An 18,949-nucleotide genomic window follows, 5' to 3' on the forward strand; every position below is an offset into this window, starting at 1 on the left:
GAATGGTCGTGGATGCCAAATATGGGCCCGAATGGGGGGGTTGGCATTCTATTAATATATCGGGGTCTCATGGGGTGGGCATTTGGAGGTATATTAGTAGGGTGTGGCGGATGTTGTCTAGCCATACAAGATTTGATCCAGGAGATGGTTCCAAAATCAAATTTTGGGGTGATGTTTGGTGCGGAGAAGCGTGTCTTAAGGTTGTTTTGCCAGGCCTTTACATCATTGCTAATGCTAAAGACGCATCTATTGCTGACAACTTGGATCTCACGGGGGGAGCTCTTCAATGGAATGTTAGCCTTTCTCGGTTGATTCATGATTGGGAGTTGGAAGTGCTAGCCTCATTCTATACTTTGTTATACTCTCATAAAATGAATATGGAAGGAGAGGATAAAATGTGGTGAATTCCGTCCAGTAAAGGGAAGTTCGATGTTCGCTCCTACTATAGTGGCTTGGCTAGTACTGAGGCTAGTCATTTCCCTTGGAAGAGTATTTGGCGCACCAAGGCACCTTCGAGAGTGGCCTTCTTTACTTGGACGACGGTGTTAGGGAAGATCCTCACAATCGATAATCTTCAAAAAAGGAATCTCATTGTGATCAATAGATGTTGTTTGTGCAAATCGGATGGGGAAACGATTGATCATCTTCTTCTCCATTGTGAGATTGCTCACTCTCTATGGGATGCTATCTTTAGCCGATTTGGATTGTCATGGGTCATGCCTCAAAAGGTGGTGGATTTGTTCGCTTGTTGGTGGTTGGGAGGGCGTTCACGAAGTGCCGTTGTGTGGAAAATGGCTCCCCTTTGCATAGTATCGTGTTTATGGTTAGAAAGGAATACGAGATGCTTTGAGGATTCTGAGAGATCTTTGGAGGACCTCAAGGCGTTTTTCTTCTACACTCTTTTCACTTGGGCAGCAGCTTGGCTTACTCCTTTAGTGATTAGCTATCTTGACTTCCTTGTTCTTTTTTCTTCCCCTAATTAGGCGTTTTCTCTTGTATACTCCCTGTGTACTTGGGTTGCACCTCCTCTGCGCTTTTGATATATAAATTTTACTTATAAAAAAAAAACAAATGCTTGGATAGTCGTATCAAATCTGGTGAACCGGGATTGCTTTGCAAATTGGATATGGAGAAGGCTTTTGATCATATCAATTAGAAGTTCCTCTTATATTTACTTAGGAGGTGCGGTTTTGGGGAGAAATGGCGTTCTTGCATAGAGCATTGCATTTTGACGGTGCGTTTTTCTATGTTGATAAACAGCTCTCCTTCTAGATTATTCAATAGCTATCATGGGGTGACGCAAGGGGACCCCTTGTCTCCTTGTTTGTTTGTCATTGTTATGAAGGCGCTTAGCAGAATTATCACTGCAGCTATCGACAATGGTCTGCTATCGGGCTTCGCAATGGGATCGAGACTGTCTGAGTTGGTTAACACTTCTCATTTTCATTTATTGTTTGCAGACGACACCTTGGTCTTTTGTGGAGCGAACTCTGATCAGATTCGATCTATTCGTGCTTTACTCATACGCTTTGAAGCTGTCTCGAGCCTAAAGGTGAATATGGCCAAATCTATCTTGGTTCTAGTGGGCACCATGGGTAATGTGGGAGATTTGGTTAGTATTTTGGGTTGCAGGACATCCTTTCTTCCTTTGAAATATCTTGGCCTCCCCCTAGCGGCTTGCTGAAAGGCTAAATCCATTTGGGATGATATTGTGGAAAAAATTGAACGCAAACTGCCCAGTTGGAAAATGATGTATCCTTCTAAGGGTGGTAGGGTCACCCTTATTAAGAGCACACTTTCCAATCTACCTACATATTTCTTGTCTCTCTTCCCCATTCCTGTTTCTGTGGCTAATAGTATTGAGAAGCTTCAATGGGATTTTTTAAGGGGTGAGATAGGCGAAGAGTTCAAGTATCACCTGGTAAGTTGGTCCAAGGTTTGCTCTCCTATCTCTGAGGTTGGCCTAGGGATTCGAAATTTGAGAGTGTTCAATCGAGCATTGTTAGGGAAGTGGTTGTGGCGCTATGCGTATGAGAGGGAGGCTTGGTGGAGAACTGTGTTCGATGCCAAATTTGGCTTTGAGTGGGGTGGGTGGCGCTCCATGGATACTTCAGGGCCGCATGGGGTGGGGCTTTGGAAGTACATTAGCAGGGAGTGGAGGTTATTCTCTAGTCATACAAGATTTGATCCAGGGGATGGGTCCAAGATTAGATTCTGAGATGGTGTGGTGTGGAGGTTCGAGCCTTGAGGAAGCTTTCCTAGGATTATATAACATGGCTAGTGCGAAGGATGCGTCTATTGATGCAAATATGGATCTTTTGACTAGCTCCCTTATTGTGATCAACAGATGTTGCCTATACAAATCGAATGGGGAGACAGTCGATCATCTCTTTCTTCATTGTGATGTTGCCAAGGCATTATGGTATGCCACTTTCAGCCATTTTGGACTGCATTGGGTTATGCGTGGCAGATTTGTCTGCCTGTTGGTGGATGGGAGGTTGTTCTCGGAGCGCTACGGTGTGGAAAATGGTCCCTCTTTGTCTTATGTGGTGTTTGTAGAGGGAGAGAAATGCGAGATGCTTTGAGGATCTAGAGAGGACTCTAGAGGAGCTCAAGTCCTTTTTCTTCATTTCCCTTTTCACTTGGACAACTGCTTACTTAGCTCCGCTAGTGATTAGCTTTCCTGTGTTTCTTGTTCTATTTTCTTCTTCTTTATAGGCATTCTCTTGTATACGTCTTGTATACTTGGATTGCGCCCCTCTACGCTTTTTGGTATATACAACATTACTTATCAAAAAAATAATAATATGGAGGTTGCTTAAAATCCATATCGCTATTTTCTTTCTATATATTTGTGTGTGTGAGCATGTACACACACGCATACATGCACACATATATTGCTGATTACATGTCTTCTATATTCTACAGATACTTGTACTAATTCGTATCAAGGGTCTATCTAGATAAATACAATTAAAGGTGAAATTTGGTACAAGTACAGACACTTTTATGAAACCAATCAGAAAATCTAAGTGCAAATCTGGTAGGATAATCACCTAAAAATGAGTTAGAAGTTGGACAATAAAATCGCATCAAGAATCTTGAAAATACTAAAACTTCAATGAATTCTAATAGATCCAAGATCAACAAAAGATAGTTTTCCAATTCCCTTGTGCCTTTGTATCGTTTTTCTTTGAAAATAATACGTCCCTCATACAAAAAGAAAAAAGAAACAAAGAACTGTTTTCCAATTGCCTTGGATTCTTCAGAACCAATCTAACAAAAGCACATCATTTAAATTTTTATTTTTTATTTTTTATATAGGTAATCAAGCAGCTTTATTAAAAAGCGTGAGGTGCCCCTAAGTATATTGTTAGAAAAATATATTGTATGGGTATTTTTGTGTATGGGTATTTTTGTCTTTGTACTCTATGTTGGTTTGTATATATATGCAGTATGAGGGGAGTGTGGGTGTGTGATGTTTGACAGCCCCATATTCTATTCTGTCCACATGGTATCAGAGCAGTAGTAACAATTCTCTCGTAGCTGCTCCATATTTGCCATTTTTTTTTCTTCTCTTTTCTCAACAAAAAAAAAAAAACACAGTTGAATCCAGGAATACAGGATTCTGGTTGGGCTTCATGCCCATGAACGGGGGTAGATGACGTCGATATCATCGTCCTTAAGGATGTGATGTCGTCGTCATCGCCGCCGTCAAGCTTTTCGTCGTCTGTGTTGGGGTGTTCGTTCTGCCAGGAAGTATGAGTGTGAGTCTCGGCGTGGTCTGTGCTGGTTGGTGATGCGCAAGGTGGCCGGTGTACATGGTGGTCATCGGAAAAAAATTTCTTGGAGATGAAAAACAAAAAAAAAGGTTACTTTTTGTCATCAATTCATTCTGTGAGTTCAGTTTTAGTATTTTCGGAGTTGTCTGCTGCTTCCGGTGAGTGTGGACCGTCTCCGGCGAGGCTCCGGCGAAGCTCCAGCGAAGTTTTTTTTTTTGCCGTATTTACACTGGTTCCCCTCTCTTTCTCCCTATTTTACTGATTGGCATTGGTTGAGCTGGTTTTTGCCATTTTCCAGCATTGTTGCAGTGTTGCATTGAGGTCTTTCAATTAGTTTTGAGTGGTTGTTCTCCTACTTATTTGTTGTGTTACTGTGGTGGAGTCTTTGCTCCTTTGTTGATTGATATTATGGCTGCTAAACCTGAGACTACCTTAGTTAATACCCCTATGACTTATGTGAAGCTCAATGGGAAGAATTATAGTTATTGGGCAAGGTCTGTTGAAGTTTTTCTCAAAGGCAAGGGCTTGTTTACTCACTTAACCTCGGGTATACCCAAGGACTATACTCCTAGCCTTTGGGAGCAAGAAGATAATCAAATTATCTCTCTTATGTTGAACAGTATTGAGCCTCACCTTGGATCCTCATGCATCTACTTACCCACTGCCAAGGACATTTGGGATCATCTCAGTCACATGTACTCTGGAACTGGGAATATTACTCGGATTTATGAAGTGTGTAAACAATATTTTGGGCTTGAACAAGGTACTCAAACTGTGGATGAGTATTACAACCATGTTGTGGCCATTTGTGAGGAGAGAAACTTGTACCAACCACTCTCTACGGACCTGAAGAAAATGGAAAAGCAACGTCAAGATGTGGATGTGGTTCGGTTCCTTCTTGGTTTGAAACCCGAGTTTGAGTTGGTTCGTGCGCAGATTTTGGGTGGTTCTGAACTTCCCTCACTTCCAGAAGTCTTTTCTCGGATTCAGCGTGCTACTCTCACTGACCATGGCTCTCGGATGAGTTCTGAGCGTACTGGTGAGCGCGTTGCTTTTGTTGCTACCCGTGGCAGTTTTGGTGGGTATCGTGGTGGTCGAGGTGGTCGTGGTGGTCGTGGTGTTCGTGGTGGCCATGACTCTCGAGGCGGTGGTCGACTTGGTAGTCGTGAGCATCGCAAATGTACTCATTGTGGCCGTCCTAATCATTCGGTGAATTCTTGTTGGGATTTACATGGCAAACCACCCGGTTTTGCCAATCAGGCTGTTTCTTTCGAGGATTCTCCAGCTATTTCTGGACCACCTGCTAGTTCAAGTTCAACTCCGGATTATGATCTCATCTCCATTCCGAAAGATGAGTATGTTCAGTTTTTGGCTCATAAGCGGGCCACCTCCACTTCCACTGCTACTCTTGCTCAGTCAGGTACTGCATCTCACTGTCTCTTATCCTCCACTTGCAACCCATTGATTATTGATTCCGGTGCCAATGAACATATGACTGGTTCGTCTACTTCTCTCTCTGATTATCATCCTGTTACTGCACCCCACAGTGTCACTCTAGCTAATGGTTCCCTTTCTACTGTAGCCGGCTCTGGCCATACACATCTGAGTCCAGATATTGAGCTGTTGTCCGTTTTACATGTTCCCGGTTTTCCGTTTAATTTATTATCCATTAGTAAAATTACCAAAGCTCTTAACTGTTCTGTTAGTTTTTATCCTTCTGTGTGCATTTTTCAGGATCTCAAGACGCGGAGGATGATTGGTAGTGGGCATGAAGTTGGTGGCCTATATTATCTGGATCTCTCACCTTCATTTCCCTCTCGTGCTTTGCAGTCGCCAAGTTCAGCTCTTCAGTGGCATTGTCGCCTTGGTCATCCTTCCCTTCCTGCATTGAAGCATCAAGTCCCAAGTCTCCGTCATGAGTTGTCTGTGTCGTGCGAAGCGTGTCAGCTTGGCAAACACCATCATGTTTCTTTTCCGTCAAGAGTTGTTAGTCGAGTTTCTCGTCCTTTTGAGTTAGTTCATTCTGATGTATGGGGTCCTATGAAGATCGAGTCCAATAAATTTCATTATTTTGTAACATTCGTGAATGATTTTTCCCGTATGACTTGGTTATTTTTAATGAAAAATCGTTCCGAGTTATTTTCTGTCTTCCAAATGTTTCGTAATATGATTAAGACTCAATTTTCTCAAAAAATTCGTATCTTGCGTTCTGATAATGCCAAAGAATACACATCTAGTTCTTTTGCCACTTATTTGTCTGATAAAGGCATTATCCATCAAACCTCATGTGCTCACACTCCACAACAAAATGGTGTGGCTGAACGTAAGAATCGTCATTTATTAGATGTTGCACGTTGTCTCTTGTTTCATATGCATGTCCCCAAACATTTTTGGAGTGAGGCAGTCCTCACTGCTTGTTATCTCATTAATCGGATGCCATCCTCAGTCTTAGATGGTGTTTCTCCTCATTCACTCTTGTACTCTTCTTCACCTCCATTTGCCTTGCCACTAAAGATTTTTGGGTGTGTTTGCTATGTTCATAACTTGGGTCCTGGCTATGATAAACTTGATCCTCGCTCTACTAAATGTGTCTTCCTTGGTTATTCCACAACTCAGAAGGGATATCGTTGTTATAGTTCTGTTCTTCGTCGCTACTTTACTAGCGCTGATGTCACATTTGTTGAGTCTCTTGCCTATTTTCCTGTTGATGCGTCTTTCGAAGCGTCTACCCTTGAGCCCAATGTCACGTCTGTTCCGCTGCCTGTTCCATATCTCTCTGAGTCTGTCGTGTTGCCTCCATGCTCTTCTGCTCCTCTCCAGGTTTATACACGTAGGCCACGTCCATCCGCTCCTGCACCTCCACCATCATCCATCCCGTCTTCGGATCCGCTGCCACCTGCATCTGATTCCTTGCCCATTGCCCTAAGGAAAGGTACACGTTCTTGCACTACTGCACATCCTATCAGTCAATTTGTATCTACTAGTTCTTTGTCTCCTTCCTATTCTTGCTTTATTTCCCATCTTTCTACTGTTTCCACCCCAAAGACAGTGCATGATGCTTTATCTGACTCTGGTTGGAGGCAAGCTATGGAATTGGAAATGAAGGCCTTGCATCAAAATGGTACGTGGGAGCTTGTTCGATTACCACCTGCTAAGAAGCCTGTTGGTTGCAAATGGGTCTACACGGTTAAGTTTAATCCTGATGGTTCAGTTGAACGGTTGAAAGCTCGTTTGGTTGCTAAGGGTTATACCCAGACATATGGTATTGATTATGATGAGACATTTTCTCCAGTTGCCAAAATCTCCTCCGTCCGTATTCTTATTTCTTTGGCTTCTAATTTGGCTTGGCCCTTATTTCAATTGGATGTCAAAAATGCCTTTTTACATGGGGATCTGCACGAGGAAGTTTATATGGAGCAACCACCTGGGTTTGTTGCTCAGGGGGAGTATCAGGGTTGTGTCTGTAAATTGAAAAAGGCTTTGTACGGCCTCAAGCAATCTCCACGGGCATGGTTTGGGAAGTTCTCAGCGGCAGTTATGGAGTTTGGTCTTCAGCAATGTCAGACAGATCATTCAGTATTTCACTTGCATACAAGTGCTGGTCATATTCTCCTTGTGGTATATGTGGATGACATCGTGATTACAGGTAATGATTCAGGAGGCATTGCTCGGTTGAAATTGTTTTTACAACAGAAGTTTCAGACAAAAGATTTGGGAAAACTAAGATATTTTTTGGGGATTGAAGTTGCTAGATCCCAAACAGGTATCAATTTATCTCAAAGAAAATATGTACTTGATTTGTTAGAAGAGACGGGTCTTCTGGGTGCTCGTCCTGTTGACACTCCAATGGATCCTATTCAGAAATTAGTAAAAGATGAAGGGGAATTGTTTGAAGATCCTGGTAGGTATCGTCGCTTAGTTGGAAAGTTGAATTACCTGACCATTACTAGACCAGACATCTCATATGCAGTTGGTGTTGTCAGTCAGTTTTTGGAGGCTCCTAGGGTTTCACATTGGGAAGCTGTTACTCGTATTATTCGATATTTGAAAAGAGCTCCTGGCCTTGGGATATTGTATAGACCGAATGGACACCTTCGGGTAGAAGGGTTTACTGATGCAGATTGGGCTGGTTCTCCCTCAGATAGGCGATCTACTACAGGATATTGTACTTTCTTGGGTGGTAATCTAGTAACTTGGAAAAGCAAGAAACAGACGGTGGTGGCACGGTCCAGTGCCGAGGCAGAATACAGGGCAATGTCTAACACTACTAGTGAATTGACATGGTTACAACTCTTTCTCCAAGAGATCGGATTTGCCGCTCCTACTCCTATCCCATTATTTTGTGATAATCAAGCTGCAATACATATTGCATCTAACTCTGTCTTTCATGAAAGAACCAAGCATATTGAGGTTGATTGTCACTTTGTTCGAGATAAGATACTCAATGGCGATATATCTACACCGTTCGTGAAGTCTGGAGATCAGTTAGCTGATATGTTTACAAAACCCTTGTGTCGGAAGCAGTTAGAGTTTATTTGTTCCAAGCTGGACTTATATGATATATATGCTCCAGCTTGAGGGGGAGTGTTAGAAAAATATATTGTATGGGTATTTTTGTGTATGGGTATTTTTGTCTTTGTACTCTATGTTGGTTTGTATATATATGCAGTATGAGGGGAGTGTGGGTGTGTGATGTTTGACAGCCCCATATTCTATTATGTCCACATACATCAAAAGTATACACAAAGACACCAAGAAACAAAAGCAAAAAAAAAAAAAAGAAAAAAGAGAGAGCCCAGAAACCCACAAAACGAACCCGAAGCCCCACCACAGAAATCCTACACTCTCTTGCCCTTGCCACGACTAAAACCCTCACAATTGATAGAACTCTCCAAGTTCTTCAATTCCCTCATTCCTTTTGACTTAGAAGCACATTCCAATTCCACTAGTAAAATCCAAATATTTTGTCTTAGCCCTACCTATCCTAAGTTTATTTATTTCAAAAGCATATTAAAATAAATGAGAACTTATTAAAACTTCTTATTGGCTAAATCTTATCAGTTAACGACACGCATCACTGGAACTTGTGGATATTCTTGATCATTTGATCATAAAGCATAAAAATATCAAGGCCCTCCTTGATGTGACCTCATTGTGATATTTCAACTTACTTATACCTCTGCTAACTGGACTCATTCCAGCGTATAAGTCTTAAAATAGGTCATCACATATATAAATGATACTCAGTCGTTATATAGTAGTATCCACCTGAGTATCTAAAAGAACATAAATGTTTTATATATATATATATATATATATATATATATATATATATATATATATATATTCTTCTCTACAAGCCTTTTGGTCACTCATCTTAGAAAAAATATAGCTCTTCTGATCAATCTGTTTATCCTAAATAGTTAATCCTCTAAAACTACAGCGCACACTTCACTCCAGATCTTATCACTACTACTAGAAGTAAACTTACCAAAGTGAGAATGAACCTGCAGATTTTATCTAAATCCTTACAAAGAAGCTAATGTACAAAAGTTTCGAAATTATTAGCCACAGATAAATCTCCAGCATATATAAGCCTAACTATTCTAGTAATTGAGCTCAGATCACCCTTATTTGTACTTTTCTCTAGTAAATATGTCGGACGCGATCCAGTTAGGGGGTCACCTTTAAATATGGAGAACTCATGTTTAAAATAATCAATATTGGAAGTTGAGGTTTTTAACATAACTTTGCTGCAACATAGGAATAACTTTCCCTTGTTTAGTCAAGGTACAAAGAATCGTGGGTGAAGGATAATTTTATGTAGAGGAATGGGGTTGTTGATGAGTGGAATGTCATCTTTGTGCGTTCCGTCCAGGATTGGGAGTTGGATGTGATATCATCTTTCTTTGAACTGATGTACTCTTGTAAAATTTCTCATGGTAATGTAGATCGAATTCGTTGGTCCCCATCTAAAAAAGGTATGTTTGAGGTGAAGTCGTTCTATAAGGCCTTGTCCATTCCAGCTTATGAGGTGTTTCCGTGGAAGAGTATTTGGTGCTCTAAGGTACCGACGCAAGTGGCATTTTTTGGGTGGACTACGGCTCTCGGCAAAATTCTGACATATGACAATTTGCGAAAGAGGAGTATTGTGGTAGTGGAATGGTGTTGTATGTGTAAGAAGAATGGGGAATTCGTAGATCATTTATTTATTGATCCATTGTGAAGTGGCCACTCGGCTAAGGCACTATATCTTTACTTTGTTTGGTATTGAGTGGGTTATGCTGCAAAGGTTCCTCGACTTGCTCGCTTGCTGGAATCAGGTGGGGGGTAGGGATCTCTCTAAAGTTATTTGAAGGATGGTTCCTTTGTGTGTCACTTGGTGTATATGGTGGGAGAGGAATGCACGAACTTTTGAGGATAAGGAGTGTTCAGTGGATGGGGTGAGGAAGAATATGATCTCTATGCTATGCTTGTGGGCGTTGGCTCGCCACCGTATTGATGTCCTGACTATAGAAGAGTTCTTGAATATGTGCTCTTTGTATATTCCGTAGGGGTTCTCTTGTATATATATTTGCACTAGGATTGCGCTCATCTGCACTTTTTCAATAATATTCACATTAATTATAAAAAAAAAAAAAAAAAAAAAAACATAGGAATAACTTAGTTCTAATATTAGGTAGCAAATCAAGGGCTAGCACGAGTCCAGACCTACTCTTGTCCACTTCTTGAAATCCTTGTGCAAGATGTCGACTATTTTGAGATCAGACACATCATACATTTTGTACTTCACTGCAAATGATATATTATATTTCTCAGGTAAGCTGTAGAAGATATGAGGAAAAAAATCCATAAAAGTCCATACAGAATGTAGAGGACAATGAACATACATATGTGGTAGAGACCATTGCATCCAAAGCGACCGGCACCACTGATTAATAGTGAAGCCATGTACTTATCTTTTGAGGTACAGTGGGGGCTGGTTAGATTTCCAGTATCTATGAGGATGCCGGCTAACTACAAGCAAATAGGAAGACCAGAAAACAATAAAAGAAAAAAAAAAAATGGTAATGGAAGGCAAAAGGGTATATACCAAAAAATTAAATAAAAAATATTGATAAGGGGAAATATTGCTTCAAGTAGGTAAAAATAATTAACTGAGTCATTTATGTACAAGATCTCTTGGTTCCAGGGTTTTTATATAGGTGCTGTATAAGGACAAGTCTACGACATGAGGGAAGTTAAGGGAAAAACAAATATTGGTAGTTGTTTCAAGGAATACCTAATCGAAACAAAATCTGTCCTAGATAATGTAGAATATATCAAAAAAAAAAAAAAAATGAAAGAAGAAAAAACGAGAAAAATGAGAAGTTAAATTATTAAAAGATGATATTGTATGAAGGAAAACTTAAAAAACAAAAATTGGAAACTTCAAAGATAAAATGACATCAAGTACCAAAAGTCTACTAAATCCTTGCCCAGTCAAAATCTCAGGGGAAGTCAGTGCAAACTTCTCAGCAATAAGTGTAGAGCATGAACAATCCTGTATATAAGTAAAGGGAACACCCTAAGATAGAATTAAAATAATAACTATAGAGTTGAAATGAACAATAACCTGCAGACATCCATACAAATATCTGTGTTTATGCGTAAAATGTTTCAACATATGCTTACACGTATGTGAGGATGTACGTATATGTATACAAACATATTTGTATGCATGAATTTGACTGTCAAAGGAAGAAATCATCTGGAAAGAGAAGGGCATCAGAAAACCTCCATTACCTCAACCTTAATTTTACATCTTTTTAATAATAATCAAGAAAGAAATACACAGAGAAGGTCTTAGTTCTTCCCCTTATAACCATTTTGCATGGATGGGTGATGTCTACCTCAATTGTTTTTATCCCTTATAGAAGTAATATATTCTCACTTTCAGAATTGATGCTTTATATGCTTCTCTTGGAACGAATTGCATTAGTTTTCCAATCAAAGCAGATGTTGGAAGACAAGCTTTCAGTTTGATTTTGAAATTGTACATGCACTTATTGGGAAGATGCAGTTAAAATACAAGAAGGAAAACTTGGAAAAAGAAGAAGGGAGAATCTGTAGAGAATATGGTCTTATTTTCCTTGATAATCTTACTGATACAATCATATTGTTTATAAAGAGAAGCAATACTGTCTAATATGGACAGACAAGAAATGGGAAATAAATGAAAATCAAATCATATCAGAATCAAATTAGCCGCATATCTTCAACACTCCCTCTCAAATTGAGGTAAAGATGTCTCGCTTGACCAGCTTGCACAAAACTGAATGAAAAATACTACTAGACACTCCCTACATCAAAATATCCGCAAGTCGCTCCTCAATCCTCACATGAGGTGCACAAATCAACACTTCACAAAATTTTTCCTTGATAAAATGTATATCAATTTCAATGTATTTAGTTTGATCAAGTTGAACTAGATTAAGAGCAATATTAATCAAGGCCTTGTTGTTGTAGTGTAATCTCATAAGCTCCTTACAATCATATCCAAGTTAGCTCAGTAGAATCTTCAACCAAAATAACTCCCATATCTGATGAGCCATAGTTCAAAATTCATCTTCTCCACTAGATCTAGTAACCATTGACTATTTCTTACTATGCTAAGTAACTAGATTTCCTCCTACAAGAGAGCAGTATCCCAAAGTAGATATTGTATCCATGACTGACCCAGCCAATCTGCAACTGTATAAGCTTCTACTTTCAGGTGATCATGTCGAGCAAACAACAATGCCTTCGTAAAGATTTCAAATAGCGAAGTATTCTGTAAATGCTTCCATTCCCAATGCATAAATTGACTCACTATACTAACTGCATAGGCAACATCTAGACGAGTGTGTGACAAATATATTAACCTCCCAATTGTGCGTCGATAGCAAGCCTTATTGTAATGCCTAAGAAAATTAGATGGAAAAGCTGTTCATTCTAAATTTCGCTAAGCATGAAAAATAAATTTATCTTCTATTGATATTTTCAAAATAATTTTCGCCGCCTTTTGTTCGTCGTACATTGAATAGCCAAATGTGATTTTATGGGATTTTATTATAAAATGTACATGGATGAACATTGATGAATCACTTGTCAATAAACTGTCGGAACTCGTATTTTGTACTAAAACTGGATGTTGACATTTTGATCTAGTGGGAATTTGATTTTTTAGTATTTTTTATTGAATCCAAATGGGGATATTTCCTTATATACATTATAAATTAAATTACTTAAATGTTTTCAAAGGAAATAAGTGTTGCTGAATTGAAGGCTGCTGCTGAACTGGATTTCTAATTTCTGTCTTGCCGACCAAACAGTTGTTCCCCCTTCCAAATGAGGCTCTTCCAGAGAGTCTCATCTGAAAACCCTTCGGACAAGGGTATACAATGATTGTCACAGAACGCCTCGTCTTCAACCTCGTCCGAACGAGTTGCATCCGAGCTCACTTATCCCATCCGAATGAGTGACCTCTCGTTCAGACGAGCTGCGCTAGTATAAATACCTAGCACATGTGAGAAAACTCATTTCTCACTTTTTCTCCTCTCTTTCTCTGATTTTCTCTCTCCTCTCTCCTAAGGTTTGGGTATTGATTTGTAGAGGTTTCCAAAGCCAAATTTAACCCCAGGAACGCATTTCTTGGTGTTAGATCAATGCTTCTACCTATTAATTTGAGGTAAATCCACAAACCCTAAGTTTTCATGATTTGAGTTAGATTTTTGGGGGTTTTGCTTAATCTCTCAAATTTCTTGGGGGTTTTTCTGTCGAGAGGACTTTTAAACCATCCTAGAACAACGGGTTGCAATCTTGTGGTTCGGAAAATCCAGATTCACAAGAAATCGAGGTAAGACCCAAAATCCTAATTTTTGTCTCAGTGTTGAGTTTTGGTGTTTTGAGTGTCTAACCCTAGAGATTCTCTATAGGTTTAGTGTTATAAGTTAAAATGGTGTCAAATGGAAACCCTAGAATGCTATGGGTTACCTTGTTGAGTGAGATACTCATGTGGTTCAAGTATCTTTGCAAAGTTTTTTGTTTTTTTTTTTTTTTTTTTTTTTTAATAAGTAATGTTGTATATATCAAAAAGCGCAGAGGAGCGCAATCCTAGTACACAAGAAGTATACAAGAAAACGCTTAAATAGTAGAAGAAAAAAGAACAAGAAAATCAGAATAACTAATCACTAAGGAGCAAGCCAAGCAGCTGTCCAAGTGAAGAGAGTATAGGAGAAGAAGGCCATCAGATCCTACGAGGGGTCTCTCAAAGTCCTCAAAGCATCTTGCATTCCTCTCTAACCATAAACACCACATGAGGCAAAGAGGAACCATTTTCCACACAATAGCACTCCGAGAACAACCTCTCGTCTACCAACAAGCAAACAAATCCACCACACTACAAGGCATGACCCACGACTACTCAAAACAACTGAAAATAGCATACCATAAAGAACAGGTAATCTCACAATGAAGAAGAAGGTGATTGATAGTCTCTCCATCCAATTTGCAAAAACAACATCTATTGATTAGAATAATATTTTTGTTTCGAAGATTGCCAAAGGTAAGAATCTTCCCCAGCACCCCTGTCCATACGAAGAAAGCCACTCTCAAAGGGGCCTTTGTACGCCAAATACTCTTCCAAGGGAAAAGACTAGCCTCTTTAAATGCAAGAACATTATAGAATGATCTAACATCGAATTTCCCCTTACAAGAAGGAACCCACCAAATTTTGTCCTCCCCTTCCCTTCTCATTCTATGGGAATACAACAAAGTGTAGAAAGAGGTTAGCACTTCCGCTTCCCAATAGTGAACCAACCGAATGAAACTAACATTCCATTGAAGGGACCCACTTGTAAGATCCATGTTAACTGCAATATGCACATCCTTCACACTAGCTATGTTCTATAAGCCGGAAAAACTTCCTTGAGAGTCAAGGCTCCACACCACACATCATACCAAAATCTAATTTTGGACCCATCTCCTGGATCAAATCTGGTGGGGCTAGAAAACAACTGTCACCCCCTACTAATATACTTCCAGAGCCTGACCCCATGTGGCCTAGATGTGTCAATGGAGTGCCACCCACCCCACTCAGAACCAAACTTGGCGTCCAAAACTATTCTCCACTAGGCCTCTCTCTCATACGCATAATGCCACAACCACTTCCCTAACAGAGCTCGATTGAACACTCTCAGGTTCTTGATCCCTAAACCACCCTCAGAGATATGGGAACAAACCATGGCCCAGTTGACCAAATGATACTTGAACTCTTCGCTTATCCCACCCCATAAAAAATCACATTGAAGCTTCTCAATTCGCTTGGCCACAGAAGCAAGGATAGGAAAGAGAGACAAAAAATAAGTAGGAAGATTAGAAAGAGTACTCTTAATAAGAGTGACCCTACCCCCTTAGAAAGATACATCATTTTCCAACTAGCCAAAGTGCGATCAATCTTTTCCATAATGTCATCCCAAATGGACTTGGCCTCAAAGCAAGCCACCAAAGGGAGACCCAGATATTTCAAAGGTAATGAGGTTGTTCCACAACCCAAGACACCAGCCAAATCACCCACATTATCTACTACGCCTACCGAAACAGCTTCAAACCAGAAACAACTTCAAAGCATACAAGTAAAGCTCGAATGGATCAAATGTGATCAAAGTTTGCCCCACAGAATACCAAGGTATCATCTGCAAACAAAAGGTGAAAAATGTTAACCCACTCAAACAATCTAGCTCCCATTGAGAAACTCGAGATAAAACCACTATCAATAGAAGCAGCAATCATTCTGCTAAACGTTTCCATAACAATGACAAAAAGAAAAAAGAGACAAAGGATCACCATGCCTCGCCCCTTGAGAGCTGCTAAAGAATCCAGAAGGAGTGTCGTTAATCAACATGAAAAAGCGAACATACAATATACAATGCTCTATCCAAGAACATCATTTCTCCCCAAACCCAAACCTCCTAAGTAAATACAAAAGAAACTTCCAATCAATATGATCATAGGCCTTCGCCATGTCCAGTTTACAAAGCAGCCCTAATTCACCAGATTTGCTATGACTATCCAAGCATTCATTCGCAATAAGAACTGAATCCAGGATTTGCCTACCTTGAACAAAGGCATTTTGAGGCTTTGAGATAACCCCATCAACAACCCTTCTCATCCGATTCGCGAGAACTTTCACAATAATCTTATAGATCCCACTCACAAGACTAATAGGATGGAACTCCTTAAGCTCAGAAGCCCCAGGAACCTTCGGAATAAGAGAGATAAATGTAGCATTAAGGCTTTTTTCAAACTTACCACGAACATAGAAATCTGAAAAAACTGCCATAATGTCATTCTTAATCACTTCCCAACAATTTTGGAAGAAAGCCATAGAGAAACCATATGGACCTACAGCCTTATCTCTACCATGCCTTTCACCACCTCCAACACCTCCATTTCCTCAAAAGGAACTTCTAGCCAAGAGACCTGACCCGCCTCTAAAGAATTAAAAGTAAGATCATCCAACCTAGGCCTCCAACTACAACGTTCAGAGAACAAGGACTCATAGAAATGAACAACATGGTCGCGAATGACGGCTTGATTGGATGAAAGAGAGCCATTAATAGATAAAGACTCAATGAAATTGAATCATCTATTCAAATTGGCAATCCGATGGAAAAACATACTACACTTATCACCCTCCTTAAGCCAGCGGATCCTGGATTTTTGCCTCAAACTGATTTCCTCTTGTAAAAGAGAAGTCTCCAACTCACTAATAATCAACCTTTTCCTTTCCTTCTCTTCTTCTACTAAGCCTCTCCCTTCCTCCAATCTATCCATAGCCTCCAGTTCTTCAACTCTCTCCTTATTAAGAGAGTTCACGTTGCCAAATTCATGCTCATTCCAGCTTTTGATATCCACTTTAAGGCCTTAAACTTCTGAGCCAGAATATAACTCGGGGTGTCATGGAAGTGATAAGACAACCACCAAGACCTCACCCTATCCACACACCCATCAGCTTCCAGCCACATATTCTCAAACTTGAAAGGCCTCTTGGCCCCTAGGAAGCAACCATAGTCAAGCAAGATGGGAAAATGATCCGAACACAATCTAAGCATCCTCTTCTGGGATATATGACTTCCCATTCCGTAGAAACTAAAAAGCGGTCAACCCTAGACCAAGAGGAAGTGTTGGACCATGTAAACGTCCCCCCCCCCGCAAGGGGAATATCCATAAGGCCCTGCTCAGAGATGAAGTCCGAGCACTCTGACATCGCAAGATTAGGGCGCACACCACCCGACCTTTCGCTTGGGAAATAGGTGACATTAAAATCACCACCCATACACCACTGCATATCCCACTAGCTAATAAGCCCAACCAATTCCTTCCAAAGAAAACATATGACATTATCAAGATTCAGACCATAGAGCCCCGCAAAGCCCAAACAAAATCGTCCTCCACATTTCTAAACGAATAGGCCGCAACAAACTCTCCCACACAAACCTCTGGCTTTATGACCACCCTTATATCCCACATCAGCAAGATGCCACCTAAAGCCCCTCTGGATGCAACATAACACCACTCGACATAAGGGCAACCCCACAAGTTTCTCACAAAACTGCTGGAAATGTACTTCATTTTAGTCTCTTGAAGACACAGAATGTCCACCTTCCACTACCTAAGTAGATTTCTCACCCTCAAACACTTACCACCCTCATTCAACCCTCTCACATTCCCAGAAATAATCTTAGGCTTCATGAATAATCTCTACGAGCCCTCCCCTTAATTCTGTCCCGAGTAACACTTCCACTGTGAACATCATAATTAATGGAAGAAAAAAGATTATTGAGTTCTCTTGTACCTTTCTTTCCCGCATTTGAGGCCGCAACAGCTCCCTTCTCTTCATTATTTGCAATAATATCCACAAACAAAGCCGATAACTTCCCTACATACCCTTCACACAAATGGCCTACATAATGGCTAAACTCCTCTACTAGTTTCATGGCCCTCTCAGAGGATTGAGGCCCCTCCTTCCCCAAAAACTCCGATGCTGGACAACACAACAATGGGGTATGCTCCTCCATCACATACAACTCCAACTCCAACTCCAACTCCAATCCCACCAAATTAGTCTCCGTAACAAGTGGAGCTGATTTCTCCATAAAATGTGGAGAGTTAAACACCTCAAAACTGGCCTGGATACTCTCACTATCCGTAGCATTGCTGAGGTCCAAAGGAACTTCCAAAAAATCCTCTACCATCCCCTCCACCCCCTCTACCATCCCAACATCCAAAACTGCCAAAGGAAAACTAGGACCCAAACTAACTACCTCTTTCTTGCAAGCTCCCATGGGAATGGAGTCTGCCGGCCCACAAGCCTAGGCGCCTCACCCCTAACCACATTTGAAACTACACCCTCATATTCAACCCCCTCACTAACAGCCAAGGACGATTGTGCCTGGGGAATAACCCCCACTGTCGACACACCTAACGGCTATGACAAGATTCCAGGAACACTACCGCCACCCAATACTCCAGCCGAAGTTGAACCCACCCTCATCGGCGCCTTCATCAACAATACTAGAGATCTATGGCCAACTCTAGACGGCCCCTTCCCCAGCAAACCCAGCCTTGTCCTAGCTGAAACTGTCAATCAGATACCGTCCATATATATTTAGCCATAATTAGTCTTTCTATTTATGGCATGTTCTTTGTATTATAGCTATAGTATATTGTAATTAATAGGTAGATTTTAGTTACCTTATTTGTTTCCCTAGATTGCTGTAATCGCTGAGATACAGCCTGTAATTACCTAGATAATTTCTATATAATATGAGCAACCCTCACATTGAGAGGTATTCAGTACAATTGATATGGTATCAGAGCCTAAATCATCTAAATTAGGGTTTTGATTCGAGTTTTTTTTTTGAGTTGGGTCGGGATTGAGTTATCGGTCTCTTTGGCTGTCGGTAACTTCAAGGGAAGTTGTCGATAATTCAGTTGAGGGTAGGGAATTTATTCTTACCTAAATTTCTGGAGGATTTGGGGCTGTCAGCGTGGAGGTTTTGGGGCTGCCGGAGATTTCTGGAGGATTTGGGGCTGTCGGCGTGGAGGTTTTGGGGCTGCCGAAGATTTCTGGAGGATTTGGGGCG

The 18,949-nt window shown here is 40.6% G+C and overlaps 2 protein-coding genes across 3 annotated transcripts in view; one reads left to right on the top strand and one right to left on the bottom strand.

Annotated features, from left to right (window-relative positions):
- LOC132172946 (uncharacterized) overlaps positions 1-18,949 on the bottom strand; it is a 70,728-nt gene that overhangs the window by 38,888 nt on the left and 12,891 nt on the right. For both annotated transcript variants that reach the window (XM_088518924.1, XM_059584509.2), the window contains exons 5-7: positions 11,239-11,325; positions 10,673-10,799; positions 10,494-10,574 (exon numbers count right to left, since the gene is read on the bottom strand). In XM_088518924.1, the coding sequence (XP_088375050.1) occupies positions 10,494-10,574; positions 10,673-10,799; positions 11,239-11,325 (295 nt within the window). The remainder of the gene's footprint in view (positions 1-10,493; positions 10,575-10,672; positions 10,800-11,238; positions 11,326-18,949) is intronic.
- LOC148588214 (uncharacterized) lies at positions 4,024-5,676 on the top strand. The gene is made up of 2 exons (XM_088512437.1): positions 4,024-5,280; positions 5,517-5,676. The coding sequence occupies exons 1-2, from the start codon at positions 4,191-4,193 to the stop codon at positions 5,543-5,545; spliced, it is 1,119 nt and encodes a 372-aa protein (XP_088368563.1). The 5' UTR covers positions 4,024-4,190; the 3' UTR covers positions 5,546-5,676.

The sequence above is a fragment of the Corylus avellana genome, chromosome 1 (genome assembly GCF_965113065.1).
Source record: "Corylus avellana chromosome 1, dhCorAvel1.hap1.2, whole genome shotgun sequence".
In the NCBI taxonomy this organism is placed as follows: domain Eukaryota; kingdom Viridiplantae; phylum Streptophyta; class Magnoliopsida; order Fagales; family Betulaceae; genus Corylus; species Corylus avellana.

What these genes read in the sequence shown, in the direction of transcription:
- LOC148588214 (XM_088512437.1), top strand. Translation starts at nt 4,191, where the DNA reads ATGGCTGCTAAACCTGAGACTACCTTAGTTAATACCCCTATGACTTAT. An exon ending in TGCCAATGAACATATGACTG is followed by an intron (nt 5,281 to 5,516) that starts GTTCGTCTACTT and finishes TGCATTTTTCAG; the next exon opens with GATCTCAAGACGCGGAGGAT.